Here is a 20,676-nt window from a genome sequence, read left to right as displayed (position 1 = left end):
GCGGTCAGCTGATTGAAACCGTCACCATAAATTAATATCGTATGAACGCATTGTTAGTTTTGGCGGGAATCGTTTAGTTGACATTTCTTCTGACAGTTCGTACTGGTTCGTACGTATTTGCAGGTGCTTTCCGGTTGGTTTCCAGTGTTTTATTTCTGTTTTACTTCGTTGGTGGTGTAAATTAATTTGCATTTAAGATGATTTCCTGATAGTTGGGACGGTTTTACATCCGTGACATGCCAAGATGTTCATAGAGGACATAAAAAACGATTTCTACAACATATTGCTAGGGAACGTGAGTAGCAGTTGAAACATTGTTTACGAGTTTACAACCAAACTTTTTTGTGTTACAGAAACTTTTATTTGTTTCAGAGGGTGTTATTATTAGTTCATTACGACGTGGATGCTATTTGCACGTGTAAAATATTGCAGGGTTTGTTTAAAAGTGATAATGTGTCGTATACATTGGTGCCGGTGGGGGGTATTGCGGAGTTAAAGCAGGCTTATGAAGAAAATAATGAAGAAATAAAGTATGTGGTGCTGGTGAACTGTGGGGGGACCATAGACTTGGTGGATATCCTGCAGCCGGAGGAAGAAGTTGTGTTCTTTGTGTTGGACGCTCACAAACCTACTGATGTTTGTAATGTTTATAGTGATGGACAGGTAAGTTGTGTGTTTATGATGCTGTTCTTTTAGGTCTAGGCTTCATAATCTTTACATAAATGTAGTTTCTTACATCTTTACATTAAAGTTATATACTTATGGAAATATTCACATATTTACAGAGCTAAAATCTCTTAAAGTCAAAAATATACATAGGTTTGTTCGTGTTGATTTTTGAAGTACTTTAATCATATAGTAATTATAATCTTAACCCTTCAATGACTGACAAAATGCACTGTTAATTTTAATTTTGTTTTAGGTGAGGCTAGTTTACAAAGATAGCGAGGAGAACATTCCAAACTTTGATGATATTTTCAAAGATGAAGAGGAAGATGAGGAGGTGAGTTAATAGTTTATTCTATCATATATTCAAAGTATTATTGCCCAGCCTCCTCTTAAACCAAAAAGGTATGAAAGTCAATCTCCACACTTGCTTAACCCCTTATATGCTGGTGCGCAGATCTATGCGAGATCTACGCGAGACACAATGGATTTTCTATTGTTCTGTTATAAGCGGCATTCAAGAGGTTAATGGATTGGTGATATCATATTTTAAAGTCCAGATTTTCTAGAATTATTTTTATGTTTTATAAGAGTTAAGAAAATTATTGAGATTTTTAGTAGTCAAAGCCAGAAAGTCTGACAAACTATCAAACCAACAGGCATCAGATAAGTCATCATCTACTGAGCCTTTTCCCAACTATGTTGGGGTTGGCTTCCAGTCTAACCAGATTCAGCTGAGTACCAGCGCTTTACAAGGAGCGACTGCCTGTCTGACCTCCTTAACCCAGTTACCCAGGCAACCCAATACCCCTTGGTTAGACTGGCGTCAGATAAGTGACTGACTATTTGATGCTGACTGCAATGTCTGATTTCCATCAGAATGAGGAGTCAGAGAGTGGTCGTGAAGGGCTGGAGGCGATGGTGGAGCGTCGCCGCGAGCGCCGCGCCTGGGAGGAGAGGAGGAACACCCTCATGTTCAACTACACGCAGTTCTCTTATTATGGGAAACCTGTAAGTTTACTTTCTTATCCTGTAAATGTAGAGTTTTATTCTTTTCCTTGAGTATAAGTATTTTTCCCCTACCAAGAAGGGCTATGGTTTTAAATATTATATTATTCGAGTTGCTAGTTAGTGCTTGTCAAACTTTTAATTGTATTTAAGAGTGGAGTCTTGTGATTCTAAAATATTGAATACCCTTCTTATGTAATAGGTCTGTGGGTCATCTATGATCAATAGTAGATTGATGTACATATAACAAAGCTCTATACAGAAGATCTATACAGCTTCCATCTTTGTTTATATCCTAAAAGCTTCAGCGGGAACTTCTGAACCGATTTGAAAATATATTTTCACTGTTGGCAAGCTAGACTGTCCCTGAGTGACAGTGGCGTAGTTTGCTTTGTCGGGGCCCCGTATAAAAAATTGTTTGGAGGCCCTTATATGGCACTTTTTTATAACCTCTTCCCTTTTCTGTTAACTTTTTCTTTTCTCAGCGCCGCTGGGATAATCTATTTTCCTTTCACTCATTTAATGCACATTTATATAAAGCGCGTAAATAAACAGTGCACTGCACTCCGTGCCAATAATCATGGATTAAAATTGTAAATAAAAGTACTTAAAAATCGTGTAGAAATCATTCGTGGTGGTTTTTGCTAGGTTTAATTTAACGTAAAGAAACCGGAAACGGGTCATTGCAAACTTATAAAGAGCTATTTTTGAAATTTGGGATATAAAAAACCCAAACATGTTTTATAAAAACCGGCCAAGTGCGAGTCGGACTCGCGCATGAAGGGTTCCGTAGGTACCATTATTTATAAAACGGACAAAAAAATCATGCTTGTTGTATGGGAGCCCCCCAAAATATTTATTTAATTCTAGTTTTCAGTATTTGTTGTTATAGCGGCAACAGAAATACATCATCTGTGAAAATATCAGCTCTCTAACTATACCCTAAAAATCAGTGTGAAATTTTTAAGTTTTGAGAAAAAAATAATTTAATAAAATATTCCATAAATAGTCCCATGAACGATGTTTTCGTAACAGCGCCTAAACAATCTTTAAAGCATTTTTTTCATATGAAGGTGTGAAAAAAAGAAATTAGAGAGTATGCCATATTATTTTTAACATTTTTATCTTTTTTTTGAGATTCGTCACATTGTTATAGGACGTGGGGCAATTTTGAATGGATTGCGATCCGTCTTCTTTGAATAGCATGCAGTGACTGGTAGTGAACCTAGGCTTTGCAGATTAGAATGGCACCCTCAGTGACTTGTCCCTTCTGCCCGTGCCATCCTGGTCGTGCAGATATGTGTCGACCGAGATGGCACCCCCCGAGACGTGGTACCAGTGGCGGACCGCCCTCTCCCCCCCCTTATGCTGCTACTAACTCCGTGGTTTAATATCCATTGTAAAGTACAACAACGTACACGTAAATCGCGATATCGATGAAGGATTCCCCGCTGAGTTGAAGATGAAGTAAGTAAAACGGGGAAGTCCCGCAGCCCGCCATAACGATGTAGAGTGTTGTTAACTTTTGAACGAACGCTAAAGGCGGGAAAAAAAAGAATTACTTTTCAGAATTTTGATATTTGTAAAATAAAATAAATTAGGAAGTTTTTATTTTTTGTCCTCACACACTTTTGGGGCCTAGTGGGCAAAGAACCGACCTCTCGAGTATGAGGGTGCGGGTTCGATTCCAGGTCAGGCAAGTACCAATGCAACTTTTCCAAGTTGTATGTACTTTCTAAGTATATCTTAGACACCAATGACTGTGTTTCGGATGGCACGTTAAACTGTAGGTCCCGGCTGTCATTGAACATCCTTGGCAGTCGTTACGGGTAGTCAGAAGCCAGTAAGTCTGACACCAGTCTAACCAAGGGGTATCGGGTTACCCGGGTAACTGGGTTGAGGGGGTCAGAGGCAGTCGCTTCTTGTAAAGCACTGGTACTCAGCTGAATCCGGTTAGACTGGAAGCCGACCCCAACATAGTTTGGAAAAAGGCTCGGAGGATGATGACACACTTTTGGGGCCCCCGTGGCCCGGGGGCCCCGTATAATTGATACGGCAGATACGGCGGTAGCTACGCCCCTGCGAGTGATACAGGCAAATTTTGACGTGACAATGTCTAATGCTCCTGCTCCATCTGCGTCTTAACATGGTCTTAACGCGTAAAATTTTGGCGTTACACAGATGTGGCCAACATTGTAATGGCATTTTATACAAATGGCATTATTAATAGCATTCAAAATGCAAAAGTCGTGGTGGCCTAGTGGAAAAGTCGTGGTGGCCTAGTGGGTAAAGGACCAATCTCTCAAGTATGAGGGCGCGGGTTCGATCCCAGGTCAGGCAAGTACCAATGCAACTTTTCTAAGTCTGTATGTACTTTCTAAGTATATCTTAGACACCATTGGCTGTGTTTCGGATGGCACGTTAAACTGTAGGTCCCGGCTGTCATTGAACATCCTTGGCAGTCGTTACGGGTAGTCAGAAGCCAGTAAGTCTGACACCAGTCTAACCAAGGGGTATCGGGTTGCCCGGGTAACTGGGTTGAGGAGGTCAGATAGGCAGTCGCTTCTTGTAAAGCACTGGTACTCAGCTGAATCCGGTTAGACTGGAAGCCGACCCCAACATGATTGGGAAAAAGGCTCGGAGGATGATGGCATTATTAATAGCATTAAACGTTAAGCGATAACTCAGGTGTCGGTTTAAGTGTAGCCAACGCGCATTTTTAATGCCCTAAGTAACGTGTAGTTGGCCATTGACATTAACGTTAACGCTAACGCAGATGGAGCAGTAGCATAATAACTCGATATTACGGGCTGCATGAACGAAAAAGTTGAAGTCATTGTCGCGTTACGCTCGATGTCCCGTTCTGGAAGCAAGAGCGCGGCTCGAACGAGAGAGATGCACGATGGCTCGAGTGGTCGGCTCATATATTACTGTCATATTTGACGTTATCACGTCAAACTACCTATAGTCATCGGCACGAATCTTGAGCGCTGACCTTCACCTGCGCAGAAGTAATTTATTAGGTCCCTTTTGTGGTATGAAGTGAGGCGCGGGGGCGGGCTAAAGCGGTGATTGGCCCGCAGTGCATCGCGTCATAGCCATCACTCGGGATTGGTTCTTTGCTAATAAATCACTTCTGCGCAGATGTAGGTCAGCGCTCAAGATTCGTACCGATAACTATACTAATTATTACTATTTTTTTTATATCTTTTCTAGAGTGCGTGTATAGCCCTAGAGCTAGCCTGGCGAGTGTCGCGGTGCGGCTGGGGCGGCGTGTGGGCGGGCAGCGTGGCGGCGGCGGCGGGCGCCGCGCTGTGCCGCCGCGCGCCGGCGCAGGCGCTGCTCGACCACCACCATCTGCGCGAGCACACGCCGCAAGAGCACGACAAAACTGTACGTAAAATAAAATAAATAATAATATATCTTTATTTCCCAAAAACAGAAACATTTACACAAAACGCAAACATTCGGTAAGCTATATAAATCTGTACACAATGAATTCAAATTCTGCCTCTCAAACTTGGTTATCCTGTATCTTGAGAGACAGTGTTTCGCAAAACAGTACATGTTACACTTGTCACATAGTGCTCGATCACCATCATCTGCGCTCGCACACGCCGCAAGAACACGACACAACTGTACGTAACACGGGTTGCCGGACTTACTCACTTCAGACTACTTATAATGACTGCCAAAGATATTCAAATGACAGCTGGGACCTACCAATTTAAAGTTCCATGATTATTATTATTCTTTATTGCACACTTATTGTTATATATCACTGGAAAATAACAAAACTCGTAAGTTGATCAATTTAATAGGTAGTTGATCAACTCTCGGAAAATAATAAACGGCATTTAGAATGTACTATTTAATGTATGTATTTCAGTAAGTTGTTTAATTTATGTAGTCTTGCCGTTAAATCATCTGACAAAGACGAGGTGTACATTGATTGGTCAAAAGACTCACGTGCCTTCACTTGTTAAATACTTATAATGAATGCTGTCGACCAATCAGAGAAAAGTGTATTAAGTGACGGATAATAGTGTAACGTCAAATAGTACACGGGGCAACGATTGGTCACTTGTGGATGATTTTACTTGTAGCAATATAGTAAATTATTAAATTACGGCTGGGTACCGTAAGTTGACCAATTAGCTAAAATTCAATGCGTTAAATAGTACATTTCAACTGCCGTTTATTATTTCCCGAAAGTTGATCAACTACCTAGCAAATTGATCAACTTACGAGTCTTGTTATTTTCCGGTGACATATACAGCCTTGGCCAAAAGTATTGAGCACCCATGACATCTTTCAGTTTTATGCGGAGTATCAAATAGGAATAAAACAAAACGTTTTTTTTATTTGTAATTTACTATTTATTAATTGAAAATTAATATTTTGTGGGTCCACCCTTTGTCTTAATTACAGCAGAAATTCTTTTTGGTAAAGAGCTAACAAGATTTTTACAGTCTTCAGCAGCAATTGCGTTCCATTCTAGGCGCAGGTAGCGTTTCAATTCTTCTCTGTTGTTAATTGTGTGGCGCCTAATTCGACGCTTTAATAAACCCCATAAATGTTCTATGGGGTTCAGATCTGGCGACTGGGCAGGCCAGTCAAGAAGCTCTATGCTATTTTCCCGAAACCATCTCATAGTGCGGCCAGATTTGTGGCAAGGCGCGTTATTCTGCTGTAATTTATCACTATCCATGTTCGTGTCACCGAAAAGTTTCGTGAACGAAGGCAGCAACGCAGTTTCTAGCACATTTCCGTACTTAGAAGAGTCCATGCGGCCCTCACACAAGAACAATTCGCCATCTCCAGAATCGGTCATGCAACCCCTGACAATTATACTGCTGCCGCCGTGTTTTACGGTTGGGACCACACACTCTGGCTTAAATTCTTCGCCCACCCGGCGACGCACAAAGGTCACACCAGGTGTACCAAAAATCTGCAATAAAGAGAAAAATACTGAGTTCCGGAAATAAAAAGAACTTCCTCTATGCGTTTAGAATTTAAACCATTTTATATTATTTTGTTAGGGCATTAAATAGACTTACTCACCTCAAAGTTTGATTCGTCTGACCACACAACATTTGACCAATCTGCAGCGGTGAAAGTTCGGTGTTGTAAGGCCCATTTGTACCGAGCTTTTTTGTTGCTCTCGGAGAGCCATGGCTTCTTCCTAGCTTTACAGCCTTTCAGACCAGCTTCCTGAAGCCTTCTACGAGTAGTTCGAGCAGAAATTGTTTTCTTCTTTTGTTCTGAAAACTCAGCAGCGAGCTCTGAAGATGTTTTTTTCCTATTTCTTAATGACTCTCTCAGTAACTGACGATCTTGACGGCCTATGGTGATGCGTTTGCGCCCGGTTCTCGGTCTATTTTGATGTGATCCGGTATCAGAGAATCGCTGAATAGCATAATGCACGGATCGGCGCGAACATTTCACAGTTTTGGAAATCTCTACTTGTGATTTCCCTTGCTCATGCAGAAGCTGCATCTGCACTCATTATTCTAAAGAAAGTTCGTTTCGTTTTGGCATATCACAACTATAACACTTAAAACTTTGAAATAAAATACCAAAGGCGCACTAGATCACTGGATGTTGTCACAACGAGCGATGGTAGCGAACTAAAAAATAAATTCAAAAATTGTAAAAGACACATTTTCTTGCACCCAGGTGTTTTATTGTCCGCTGCGGCATAAGTCATTGTTTTAAAATCTTTGTAGATAACCGATAAAAGAATACTTCAACGATAGATTCGGGTTTCTCCCATAATTACCGTGATCTAGCGAAATTTGTAAGGTGCTCAATACTTTTGGCCAAGACTGTACAACGGCGAGCTTAACCCAGACTTGGGTTCTCTTACAGCCAACCTTGAAGCTACAGAGAAGAATTCCACAATCTCACAGCAAGAACAGTGAACGATCCATCATAGCGCACATCATACCATCCGCAACACTAATGAGTTCTCTTTTTCCAGGGTTGTCATGTAACTCTAGAGAAGGACGTATGCCTGCCGCTATACCGGCGCTGGTCGCTGGAGGCGGCGCTGTGCCACGCGCCGGCGCTGGCGCCCTCGCTGCGGCTGCACACACGGGCTGGTCACGCGAGGCTTAGGCAGCTGCTGGCTGATACTGGGTATGTACTGTATTGTAACGGCGGCCCTTTCACACGACAGTCCAGTTTTTTGCAGGATCCCATTTGATCGCAAAAGATATTATATGCTAGTGTTCACACGAGCAAACCGCATGCAGAATGCTGTTCCCGTCGGTTTTGTCACTTGAAACTGGATCGTTCGTCCAGTTTTGCGGGACCGGCATTTGACTGTATCCTGCAAATACGGACGCTGTGTTCACACGTAGTTCAGTTTTGCAGGATACAGTAAAATGCCGGTCCCGCAAAACTGGACTGCCGTGTGAAAGGGCTGTTAGGGTGCTTGTGGCTGGAGCAAGTTAACATGCACAAGTGACAATCAAAATACGTACGAAAGAGAAGCTTGATGACGGGACGTTCGCAACGTTCGTAACAGAATATTAATTAATAGCTTTAAAATGAGCTAAGTAGTCAAAAATAAAAATCAAATAAGTTCTGTATTTACACATGTATAAGTTAATGTTATACATTTTATCAATGTACATTGATAAGTAATACATATATTTTTGTTGGAAGATCATTTTAAGAGGTAAGTTATTTTTTTTTTGTATCGAGAAAACTTTTCGAGAACGTGTTTTGCTTTTTACAGGGTTCTCTGAAATATGATCAAGATTCATATATATTTTTTTCGCCGTCAATAACTGTATAGATTTATCACAAAATAGTTTGAGGCAAGCCAATTTGGGTGCTGTCACTGTCGGACCCTTATTACCACGAACTTTTAAAATAAACTACATAGTTGCTACATGGAGTTCATTGTATGACCCATTTATTTTTCTAAGATTAGAAATTCAAAACAATAGGTAGACGTTAGAAACGTTATCAATAGCGGGGTCAATAGTCAATACACTAATGGCCTTACTACAAAAACTTTAACCACTGTTTTACACTTGTCTAAAAAAAATGTGGCTCCAAAATGAACCATATGTCAACGTCATAATTTGTCATTTTTTTAGACAAGTCTTAAACTGACGTTAAAAAGTTTTTGTGGTAAGACGGTTACCGTCTACGACGGTAAAAAGTTTAAGACTTGTGTAAAAAAATCTCAGTTTTTTATTAATTTACATATATCTTACTATGTTCGTATATCTTACGACTTTACTAGACTTTACTAGACTATACTTTAAGTATATTAAGTAGGTAGGTGTAGTAAGATCTACGATCAGCCAAAAGTCGTAAGATATACGAACATGTGGTGTTATACTTTACTAGACTAATCTAACAAAATCATGGTTTATACACTGTAACTAAAAACTTGCACTAAACATGCAATGTGCTATAAGACAAGCATACCTAACATTTTATGCATTTGCATATGTATATTCCATCCATCACAGCCCTTAGGCTGTCCGTCTTCGCATGTAGGCCTCCTCCAAATCTTTCTATTTCTGCCTACTTCTTGCCACTCGCGTCCAATTTGGTCCTGCTATTTTGGATATGTCATTGACCCATCTCATAGAGGGACGTCCTCTGCCGCGACGATTCTCCCACGGTCGCCATTCCATTAGCCTCCTGGTCCACTCTAATGTCCTGTGTTAGAGACGTTGTTGTGACAAGGTAGCAACAGAAGAGGAGATGGGCAGAACACAGTGCCGGAATGGAACAGTTCAAGCGGACCATTAGGCTAATGGAATATGTATATTATACAACCAAAATAATCCCAACCAAAAAAAAAATCTTTTTAATTTCAGAATCCCTCTCCAACAAGCTCGTCAAGCGTACCGCTCGATGGACGTGGAGCTGCGTCGCTCGCTGCTGTCGGCGCTGGAGGCCGCCGCCCCCAAGCACAAGCTGCCCGCACCCACGCACACCACGTTCCTGCTGCAGCGAGTACACTCGCCCACGCTGCCCGCCATGGACGTCGTCTTCGCTATCATGGGGCTTATTGAACATGTAAGTTATGTAACTTTGTTTTCCTAGGTGAGCACCTAGGAGAAAATATATAAAGACTGTTAAGACTATGTACTCTATATTACTGCCTGTACCGACTCCCCAAAAATACTTCCCTTTTCTTATTCTTATTCTTTATTGCATACTAAACAGTAAATACATACGGGATACAGACAATTATGTACAACGGCCGACTCCCCCAAAATACTTCCCTTACTGGTTTCCGTAAAGACTTCCCTAATGTACTACGTACTCTTCTTAATTAATGTACGTAGTTACGTACTCCTTGTTTTTTCCCGAGATCCAGTATACTGTTGGCTTCGGCTGAATAAAATCATTTTTCGAATGGACTCTATTGTTAAAAATATTCAAGAGTAATTTTGCGTTGCGGTGAAGTTTACGTGACCGCGGTAGGTGAAGAAGTGTCGCCGATTCGTCAATTGCGTGACGTGCGAGCAGCGCAGTAAGCGCTGCAGCATCTTGACGAGCGCTTCGTGGATTGAAAACTGGAACACATTATTGATTACATCTCTTTCTCTTTTTCAGGAAACAATACCAAAAGCGGAAGGCTTCCAACACGCTCTCTCAGCGTTAGACACACAGAGCGGACAGAATGAGAGCCTGTCGCTGGGCAGCGCGGGCGCCATGGCGGCGCTGCAGGCGGTGGCCCGCCTCGTGCACGGCACGCTGAGCGGCCGCCGGCTGCACCTCGCCGGACCCTTCAGCTACTTCATCGTGCAGGAGGTGATGCACCCTCACTGGACACATATCATCATCTGCCTAGCCTTTTCCCAATTATGTTGGAATCGGCTTCAAGTTTAACCCGTTGCAGCTGAGGACCAAACAGTGTTTTATAAGCGACTTCCTATCTGATTTCCTCAGCCCAGTTACCCATGCATCCTGATACCATTTTTCAAGACTGGTTGTCAGGCTTTCTGGCTACTTACTACATGTAACGACTGCTAAAGATGTTAAAATAACTGACGGGACTCACCTGTTTATTGTGCCTTCTAACACACGGAAGTACTCATCAAAATCAAAATCAAAATCAAAATCTTTTTATTTCACATAGGCCTTTGCAGGCACCTATGAAACGTCACATTAGTTGCACGGTTCCAAAAAGTTGGTCTCATGGAGAAGAGCCGGCAAGAAACTCCATAGACACTCTTTTAAAAAAGTAATATAGTCACAGTACAAACAGTCTATTACATAACAATAGTAAGCTCACAGAATTATACAATGCAAGAAAGTTAAACTGTAAATCTATACAATGCAAAGGGAGAAGAAAAGTCGTTTAATTGCCAGGGAAGACACACATGGAGAGATGAGTTATCGCCATATAATATCTTTATCGTCAACAAAGTCTTGAATTTTATAATAAGCTTTTTTAATTAGGGTGGATTTTAAAGTGTTCTTAAATTTTATATCCGTGAGATCGGTTATACACTTACACACTTACAATATCTGAATCTCGGAACTACTAGCTTGTGTTTGTTTCTTGTATTAATGGAATGTATATCACTTTTAACACTAAATTGATTTAAGTTTTTGCGTACGAACATGATATTTTCTAGTATATAAAGAGAAGGTAGTGTCAATATGTCAATTTCTTTAAATAATTCTCTTAATGAATCGCGAGGGCCGAGGCCATAAATTGCACGAACTGCCCTTTTCTGGAGAACGAAGATTGAGTTTACGTCAGCCGCTGCCCCCCACAGTAAAATACCATAGGACATAATACAATGGAAGTAAGCGAAATACACGAGCCTAGCAGTAGCAACGTCAGTAATCTGTCTTATTTTTCTGACTGCATAAGCTGCGGAACTCAGCCTCTTTGACAGTGCTGAGATGTGGGTACCCCATTGCAATTTAGAGTCAATGGTGATGCCCAGGAAGACGGTTTGATTAATAACATCTAATTTATTATCGTCCAGAACGATATTGAGCCCTACTGGTGTTACATTAGGTAAAGAGAATTTAATGCATTTCGTTTTGGAAGAATTAAGAAGCAAGTTATTCGCGGCAAACCACTTGCTCAAAGTAACCAAGCTATCGTTTACGTCTATAGGACTAGATTCCTTTCTGTTAATCATGACAATATGGTCATCCATCCACGGACTTACCGCGCCAAGCGTTGCTTAACCTTATGAACTAATCCACGCGTGTTTACTTAGTCACAAGCTCTTCCCTTACTTACTCAACTTGTAACTAACATTCCCTTACAATATTCCAGGGTACCCCAGAGTCCCGCATAGTCCGCGGTCCGCTCTGGCTGGGCGTGGCGGCGCGGTGGACGGCGGCGGCGGCCGGGGCTTCACGAGCTGTAGTCGCCAGTGCACCCATTGATGACACCACCTGTCTGCTGCTTGGCATACCGCCTAGATATCAGCATGAGCCTAGGAAGTGAGTATACAATATGCTATTTCTTTTAAAAACTTCAATTCAGCAAGCTGAATTGAGCAAGAGTGGTACTGACGCTCAATCTATCTCAAATGAAAGGAAGCCTGAGCCCAGCAGTAGGATGAAAAGGTACTTTCATAAAGGAACTCTTTGTGCTCCAAGCTTTACCTAATCTCGAATCTTACACAAAAAATATTACAAATCTTAATTTCTGTTTTTGTAACTTGCAGCTGAAAATTATCTTTTTTTTTCAAAATACGTATTTTTTTATTGATTACTTTTAAATTTTAAATATTCTTAGGATTGAATTCATAGTTCACCGACAGCATAATCAATAAACCAATGTAACCTACAGCCGGCACTGTCCATAACTATAAACATTTACCTAATGATATTCAGTTTAATTAACTTTGTCCTACAGTCTATTCGGCGCGGCATTCGAGCAGGCAGCGACCAAGTGCGGCGCGAGTGTATCGCTCGACCACGTGGACTCCTCCGTCATCACGCTGCCGCTCGCTCAGCGCCCGCAGTTCCTCGACGCTCTCACTGCTTTACTCGCTTAAACATACCTAAACAATGTACTATACACTATCGTCATCTCAGGCATAGGACGTCTACTGCTAAACATAAGCCTCCCCCTTAGATCTGCACAGATACCTGCTGGAGGCGACCTGCATCCAGCGTCGACGGCGACCGACATAAGGTCGTCTGTCCACCTTGTTGGTGGACGTCCTACGCTTTGCTTGCTAGTCCGTGCAACACTATACACTATACTTATGACATACCATACTAAACAAAAACATTATCCCCACCCGCATTATATCTACGCTACTCTGACTAAAAATCTTGATAAACATTGGCAAATACACTAGAATTGAAATAAAGTACTGAATGTTTAAAAAAACTTTGGAAAAACATTAGTTTAATTATAATTTCTCACTTATTTATTTTTTTATATTTCAGTATAAGCATCATATGAATTTAAAATGTTAACATCTTTTTAGTTTTTTCTCATTACCAGTCACTACAATAATAATAGTATATAAGGAATGCTGCATTACTGTAAATATTGTCGTAAGTACCCGCAACACAATGCAGTCGAACTGTTATGAACTAGATGTACAAAATAATATCTTTAACCAATCTATGAAGTAAGTTAGCTAAGTTAACAGACGAAAATCACAAAATTGTGCCTTCAAACCTATCATAGTTTTAAGATAATTCAATAAATAATTCGCCTATAATATCTTTAATTAAATATAGCAATCAGATACATAGTTTAAAATATTAATTTCAATACTGATCCCAGTTTTGTGTATGATATTATTTCACTTATTAATGATCAATAATTATAATCTACTTTTTGTTAATTGAAATCAGTTTCTGTTTTATTTTCATAAGATTTGAAATGTATGTTTGTGTGCTGTGAAAAGTGGGAAGAATGGTGGTTTTTATGTATAAAAAAAACATGAATTTTCCAAATTTCAATGCATATCATGAAAAATGTAGTTTTTGTAATAAAATCACCATTCTCCTAACTTGTTTATTTGTTGATATGACTGTTTCTAATTGTAAGTTCTTAGTGAATAATATTTATTTAGTAATAACTCAGTTGCTTTATAAAATAAATAAAATTGATTATAGAAAAATGTACTTTTATTTCCGTCATATAAAAAACAACATAGTTACGTATACAGAATATTGCACAAGGGAAACTTGATAATCATGTAATCGTCAGAGTATCTCAAAATTATAAGGCATTTACAAATTAATAACATAAATATAGACTTAATTTGACAAAATTAAAATTAACAGGAGTGTCTAAATAAGTGAGATTTGTTCGTATCATTTACATTAATAATACTAGGCTAATCTAATTCAAGAATCTTAGACAATATTCGAAAATTATACGTTCTAGCGACCAGACATTTCATTGCCTCTATAAAATCATGCATAATTACGCTCTATGAATCTCGTTATCAAATCCAGAGCCCATTTCGGTTGATCTTGCGGCACCATATGTCCGGAATTCCGTACCAAAGCCTCCGTGAGGTTCCCGGCATTTTTTATGTAACCAGCTAAATTCTTGCCCACTTTCCATATTATTTTACCACTTCTTTTGTATTCTGCGGCGCCGGCAAAATTAAGATTGTTTAAGAAGTTTTCCGTGAGAGGGTACGCCACAACGATGTCTAGTTGGCCGTTGTAGAATAGCATTCGGTAGTGAGACAAGAGCTCCGCTACACAGGGAGCCACGGACTGCATCATGTCCAGAGCCAGCAGCAACTGCACTGTCTCCCCGTCGTTAAACGGCAGCCCCCCCACGTGCATGCTGCGTCTCACGTCATTCCTGTGGACTATAGTTATAAACGACGTCGCGTCATTCTTCAACGTCGAATGCAAATAATTGTAATACGAATCGTACCCCGTGTAGAACTTAAACAGCGAAAAGTGTGTGACCTGTCCGTCCATCAACCTGTCCATTAGTATGTTCGCTTGCAACCAATTCTTGTTTCTTATTGACACGTAAATGTCCATTTGAATTTTTATAAATACGCCCAACTCATTGCCGTCCAACATACCATGCTGGTACAAGTAATTACCGTAATCCAATTGGTTTAACGGATCGCAGTAAGCATTGCCAAGCGCCATGCCTTTTAAATTCATTTTTAATCTTCTTCTGGCATTCTGTTTGTGGATTTCCATGCCTAGAGACGGTATGTACTTCCCAGCATACGATTCGCCAGCTATGTAGAAGTCATTTCTCAACAGTAATGGGAAAAGCTGAAAAAACTGCCACAATGCTCGATATAGTCCTTTTGCAATACATTCTTGGTTGACGCAATAACCGTTAGAATTTTTTGAAAAGCTGAAGCCGGTGCCAACAGGGCTATCAATGAAAATCACGTGGTACCGCAGAGTCCAGTGATATTTTCTCAAAACCAATCTGTGATTCCTTGCGCAAAGGGGTCCTATTTCTGCGAAAAGTCCGTAGAGAGAACTACATCCAGGTCCGCCTTGCAGCCACAAAATGACCGGCGCTGAATGGTTCTTAGAAAATGGTAAAAAATACCAAAAATACAGATTGGAGCTGAACTGCTTGTTGATCGTCAGGAAGCCAGCATGGCTCGCGACTTCAGGCGTGTGCGGCAGATACACTCGAGACAGGTTCTGGGCTAGATTTACTAATCCTCGTTCAATGTAAGGTGTTAGAAATAGTGGATCGCCGGCGTCTTTCGAAGGTTTTGGGCCTAATTTAAGTTTTGGGTAAATTGGAAAGAATATCGTGTTTACCAAGGAACAACACAGGGCCAATAACGTGATCGAAAGAAACATATGATCAGAATAATTACCCCAAAGGGATTGGTTTCTATTGAATGCTGCAGTGTCAATTGTTATGAACTCCTTGGGAGACTCCTTGAAACCAAAAATCCGTAATCCAAATAGTACCTTGTATATACGAAACGGAATATCTTCATCTTGAAATCACTGAATCTTGGTATATCTGACAGCGACATTGGCGTCAATCAAATCAAAGAAGATGAGGTTTTATGTTAAATAAATTTTGTCCATACCTAGTCCAGATTTCCAGATTTCATTTTAGCGCAATCCATTCCATGCATTGGTATATTAAATTTTATACATGCGTGCGTGCGTGATCTCGCATTTCATGTAGCGAAAGCTAATCTCTTTCATGTAAGTAGAAAAAAATGCTACCAATTTTTCGACGCAACAAGTGATTTTGGAGCTGTGCTGTTGAAAAGTGTTCAGTTTCCTGAGGAGAATTACTGGTATCGGTTTCAAAAGAATATAACATAACATGAGTAAAAAATGTCATGGTTATTGACATAGGCTGTACCACCACCATCTAAAATGTGATCAAAATTTTCCACATCATAATCAGTTATCAAGCATAACAAATCAAAAATTATTAATAAACCATTTATTCCAACAGACAGGATTAAAAAATAACTGGAAAGTCAAAAGTATTGTCTATGAATCTCGTAATCATGTTCAAAGCCCACTTTGGTTGGTCTTGTGGAACCATATGTCCAGAATTCCTGATCAATACCTCGGTAAGATTACCAGCTTTCTTCACATACCCTGCTACATCATCCCCAACCTTCCAAACTTCCCTCCTTGCATTTTTATACTCTTCAGAAGCAGAAAACTTCAACTTATGCAAAAAGTTTACTGTAAGTGGGTAGGCAACTACTATGTCCAGCTGGCCATTATAAAACATGATTCTATAATGGGATAGCAGTTTCTCTATTTTTGGTGCCACAGTCTGAAGCATGTCAGATGCTAGGAGCAGCTGCACATGCTGTCCATCATCAAATGGCCGTCCCCCCACGTGCACGCTCCGTCTCACATTGTCCTTCTGCAGTAACTCTGTGAATACAATCATGTCATCTGTTGCACTAGTTTGCAGGTAGTTGTAGTAGTATTCATACCCAGTGAAGTATTTAAAGTAAGAGAAGTTTGTCAATTCTCCGTCCATTAATCTATCCATGAGAATATCAGCTTGCACCCAATCTTTCTGATCTATTTGGTTGGCAATCTCATCTTGATATTTAAGGAATATTTTCAGCTGATTATCATCTATCAGCCCCAGCTGGTACAAATAGTGACCATAATCTAATTGATTCTTTGGGTCACAGTATCCGTTGCCTATTGCCATGCCTTTTAAGTGTATTTTTTCACTACTTTTGGCATTCTCTTGATGTATCACCATGGCTAGAGAAGGAATGTATTTCCCGGCATAAGATTCACCTGTTATATAGAAGTCATTTCCTTTCAAATGTGGAAACATTTGGAAGAACTGCTTCATTGCCCCATATAGACCTCTAGCAACACAGTCTTCATTAGTGCAATATGCCTTTTCATTCTCAGTGAAGCTAAACCCAGTACCAACTGGGTTGTCAATGAATATTAGGTGGTAATTCAGAGCCCAGTGATATTTTCGAAGAGCGAATCCTTCTTTTTTCGCTAACAGTGGCCCTAACTCCGTGAAAAGTCCGAAAAGAGAACTACCGCCTGGACCTCCTTGCAGCCAGAGCACGACCGGAGCTTCTTCCTTCTTAGAGAACGGCGGGAAATACCAGAAATACAAATTAGAGTTGTATTTCTCGTCAATTGTGAAATAACCGGCGTGGCTTCGAAATCCTATGGTATCCGTAATAGATACGCGAGAAAGGTTTTGGGCAAGTGAAATCGCACCTTGTTTGAGATACGGAGTGAGCAAGAGAGGATCACCAGCATCTTTCTTCGATCTAGCGTCCAGTTTTAACTTCGGATACAAGTTTGGAAAGAAAGCTGCATTTGTAATACAAAATGCACTCAACAGTGCCGAAACTGATAAGGAAATCTTCCACAGATTCCATGAATTAGGTTGTAAGTTCATGGTGGTTCATAAATACGTACGGATGGATAATAGAAACTCACAAAAAAACGCCAAAGCAAATAAATATTTAAAAGATTTCTTGTTTATTTTCCTCTTTCCCGGTGACAGTTTCAAGTTTGACACCTCCGATGTCAATGTCAGTCTGACATTGTCAGATTCTCGACATTGCCACTATATAGGCGCCAAAAGGGTCAAAAGTAGTCTTTCCGCTCCCTCAGAAAAATATGGCAATTAAATACTACATTTATCTTTCTATTATTATCTTCCCAATGAAATTTCTCAGAGTAAAACCGAGGAGTGCATGTATGCAAATATTGAAATCCAAAATTGCAGTGTCATTGATCTACCATAAACTACGATCACTCTTTTTTTTTTATAAATTTTTAATGGCATGGCCCTCTAGCCTTTGTGCCAAGTACGATCACTCTATAAAAGATATGTTACAGAGAAATAAAAAATTCCACCATTAGTTTTTATCAGAATTTGAACAGCGTTTCGACGTCAAGCAACTTATTTCTAGCTACGTTCTGAAAGCAAGAATCAGAAAAAAGGATCGCTTAGAAAAACCATCTATTGCTTCTTTGGTCGTCCATTTCCACTATATCCCTCCACATTCATGCTCATATCCCTCGTCACCTGATGAATGATCCTTATACCTCCGTATCAGTGCCGGTAGCATGACAGAAGAATTTTAAGTTTCTTTCTTTCTTTCAATATCATTAATTACTACATACCCGGTAAATATAATTTAAACTAAATCTCGACTTTGACGGCAGCAGTGGTTCTATGTTGAGTTGTCGAGTCTATGGTTTTCAATGTAATCCAATCCAATGCAGCCACAGATTATTAATAAACCCACATTTTTTAGAAAAGCTAGTGATAAGCCGGAAAACAAATAATTATTATTTTATTATTTTTCCTCACCGGCATGATAAAAACTGTGAACCCGACTAATTAGGTCAGTATTTTCCCATTCGGTCGCACCGCGATGGCGCGTGCACTGTGGGCTCTTCTGTTTTTTCAAGTGTTTTTCCACACCGAGGGTTTATTTCACCGGTACCCAAAATTAAATCTTGGCGAAAGAGATGGAGGTGACCCTGGATCTCCGCTATTCCTCACCCCTTACATCGAGAGTGGAAAAATTGCGGAAGGTAGACGACTCGCTCGGGTACCATTCACGGAAACCCTTCGTATCAAGAGTTACGCCGGTTATTTTACTGTAAACAAGAAGTATGATTCCAATCAGTTCTTCTGGTACTTCCCTGCGATGATACCGAACAATAAGGACGCGCCAGTCGTCGTGTGGCTGCAGGGCGGGCCCGGTGCCACCTCTCTATACGGTCTGTTCACTGAAAATGGCCCGATAAGAGTGCGCAACGACAAATTTGAGAGAAGGAAGTATAACTGGGCCTTGAGCCACCACATGATCTACATAGACAACCCCGTCGGTACAGGGTTCAGCTTCACGAACGACAGCCGCGGCTACTGCACCAACGAGACGCAGGTCGGAGAGCAGCTGTACTCCACCCTGATACAGTTCTTCCAGCTCTTCCCTGAACTGCAACAGAACAAGTTCTTTGTAACCGGAGAGTCTTACGGCGGGAAGTATGTGCCTGCTCTGGCTTACACTATACACAAGAAGAACCCCACTGCAAAATTGAAAATCAACATGAAAGGAATTGCTATTGGCAATGGTCTGAGTGACCCTGAACACCAGCTGGTGTATGGCAAATATTTGTATCAAATAGGTCTCATTGATTGGAATGGAGCTCAACAATTTGAGCTTTATGAAAATAAGACTAAAAACTATATCAAACAAGGCAAATGGGATGAGGCCTTCAATACGTTTGATTCACTTTTAAATGGTGATATGATTGCTGGCAAAAGTTTGTTTACCAACCTGACGGGCTTCAACTTCTATTTCAATTTCTTGCATACCAAGGATTACACTAAATATGAGGACTTTGGCCCAATGCTGCAGAAGACTGCTGTCCGTAGAATGATTCATGTAGGAAACCTGACTTTCAATAATGGATCAATAGTTGAAAAGCATCTCAAGCAAGATGTAATGAAGTCCGTGGCTCCATGGATATCTGAGCTCCTAGACCATTACTATGTGGTGATCTACAATGGTCAACTGGACATTATTGTGGCTTACCCCTTAACTGTAAACTACCTCAGAAACCTCAATTTCACTGGTGCTGCAGAATACAAGACTGCAAAACGGTATGTTTGGAAGGTGGATGGAGAAGTGGCTGGCTATGTGAAACAGGCTGGGAAGCTGGTAGAGATCATGGTCAGGAACGCAGGTCACATGGTGCCGGGCGATCAGCCAAAATGGGCACTAGATCTTATAACTCGGTTTACACATGAGAAAACTTTTGATGGCCCTAAAAAGGGTGTTTATTTAGGATTTAAGTGATTTTTTTTCACATTTAAGATGTTCTTAACACTCATATATTACATTGAGTTATGTTCTTTGTCTTATATATGAATTCTAAGTACAAGAAAAGGTGAAAGAAAGGTGTTTATAAGTCTTCTTTGTTATTTCTACTTTTATAAATGCAATGTTGATGAATCATGTTACTTATATTTGTGCAAAACACATTTAACTTTAGATACCTACATTTGCAACTTGTTACATCATTGTTTACTGTGAACCTGAGTACATAAAATAATAATAGTGGTATTAGGTATGTTTTCTATCAGAGTTATTGGTTACCTTTGGCATAAGAATTAAATATTTTTATACGGAATATTATGGTCTTTTATTTTAATAATATCTATTTAGGTTTTACCTAACTATAGATACTAATATAATTAAGAGGAAACCTTTTTTGTTTGTTTCTACTCTACAGGCTCCGAAAGTACCAAATTGAATATTTCTTTCAAGAAGTTTCCTCAGGACGTAGGTGACACGGCAGTTAACAGTACTAAGTGGGCTATGCTAGTTTCATCAACATGGTTTTAAAATACCGGCTCGGCTTTAGTTATGAATAATTAACTTACCAAACGGTATTAACTAAGTCGGTAGTTTCTAAAGACTGTTACGAATTTAAAATTACCAGAAATTTAATAAAACAATGATAAATACCTATTTGACATGAGATTCGAACCCAGGTCTTTATTCTCAGCATGCCTCCTATTCATAA

At 40.2% G+C, this 20,676-nt stretch overlaps 4 protein-coding genes across 4 annotated transcripts; 2 read left to right on the top strand and 2 right to left on the bottom strand.

Annotated features, from left to right (window-relative positions):
* Positions 1 to 80: 80 nt before the first annotated feature.
* LOC124639389 (cell division control protein 45 homolog) lies at positions 81 to 13,769 on the top strand. Its single transcript, XM_047176727.1, has 10 exons — positions 81 to 295; positions 373 to 663; positions 923 to 1,003; positions 1,546 to 1,677; positions 4,891 to 5,067; positions 7,658 to 7,815; positions 9,522 to 9,723; positions 10,267 to 10,464; positions 11,954 to 12,123; positions 12,542 to 13,769. The coding sequence occupies exons 1-10, from the start codon at positions 245 to 247 to the stop codon at positions 12,681 to 12,683; spliced, it is 1,602 nt and encodes a 533-aa protein (XP_047032683.1). The 5' UTR covers positions 81 to 244; the 3' UTR covers positions 12,684 to 13,769.
* On the bottom strand, positions 13,759 to 15,456 carry LOC124639392 (venom serine carboxypeptidase-like). Its single transcript, XM_047176729.1, has one exon. The coding sequence runs from the start codon at positions 15,454 to 15,456 to the stop codon at positions 14,068 to 14,070; it is 1,389 nt and encodes a 462-aa protein (XP_047032685.1). The 3' UTR covers positions 13,759 to 14,067.
* Positions 15,457 to 15,941: 485 nt separating this feature from the next.
* On the bottom strand, positions 15,942 to 17,852 carry LOC124639391 (venom serine carboxypeptidase-like). The gene has a single exon (XM_047176728.1). The coding sequence runs from the start codon at positions 17,522 to 17,524 to the stop codon at positions 16,082 to 16,084; it is 1,443 nt and encodes a 480-aa protein (XP_047032684.1). The 5' UTR covers positions 17,525 to 17,852; the 3' UTR covers positions 15,942 to 16,081.
* Positions 17,853 to 18,360: 508 nt separating this feature from the next.
* LOC124639342 (venom serine carboxypeptidase) lies at positions 18,361 to 20,280 on the top strand. The gene has a single exon (XM_047176653.1). The coding sequence runs from the start codon at positions 18,513 to 18,515 to the stop codon at positions 19,944 to 19,946; it is 1,434 nt and encodes a 477-aa protein (XP_047032609.1). The 5' UTR covers positions 18,361 to 18,512; the 3' UTR covers positions 19,947 to 20,280.
* The last annotated feature ends 396 nt before the right edge of the window (positions 20,281 to 20,676 follow it).

This window comes from Helicoverpa zea, chromosome 19, assembly GCF_022581195.2.
Source record: "Helicoverpa zea isolate HzStark_Cry1AcR chromosome 19, ilHelZeax1.1, whole genome shotgun sequence".
Lineage (NCBI taxonomy): Eukaryota > Metazoa > Arthropoda > Insecta > Lepidoptera > Noctuidae > Helicoverpa > Helicoverpa zea.
Note: the sequence above shows the minus strand (reverse complement) of the source record. Positions and strands in the feature narration are given on the sequence as shown.

Coding starts and splice junctions, on each gene's coding strand:
- LOC124639389 (XM_047176727.1), top strand. CDS start 245: ATGTTCATAGAGGACATAAAAAACGATTTCTACAACATATTGCTAGGG. Junction 296..372: donor ACAACATATTGCTAGGGAAC/GTGAGTAGCAGT, acceptor TATTTGTTTCAG/AGGGTGTTATTATTAGTTCA. Junction 1,004..1,545: donor ATGAAGAGGAAGATGAGGAG/GTGAGTTAATAG, acceptor GATTTCCATCAG/AATGAGGAGTCAGAGAGTGG.
- LOC124639392 (XM_047176729.1), bottom strand. CDS start 15,456: ATGTTTCTTTCGATCACGTTATTGGCCCTGTGTTGTTCCTTGGTAAAC.
- LOC124639391 (XM_047176728.1), bottom strand. CDS start 17,524: ATGAACTTACAACCTAATTCATGGAATCTGTGGAAGATTTCCTTATCA.
- LOC124639342 (XM_047176653.1), top strand. CDS start 18,513: ATGGCGCGTGCACTGTGGGCTCTTCTGTTTTTTCAAGTGTTTTTCCAC.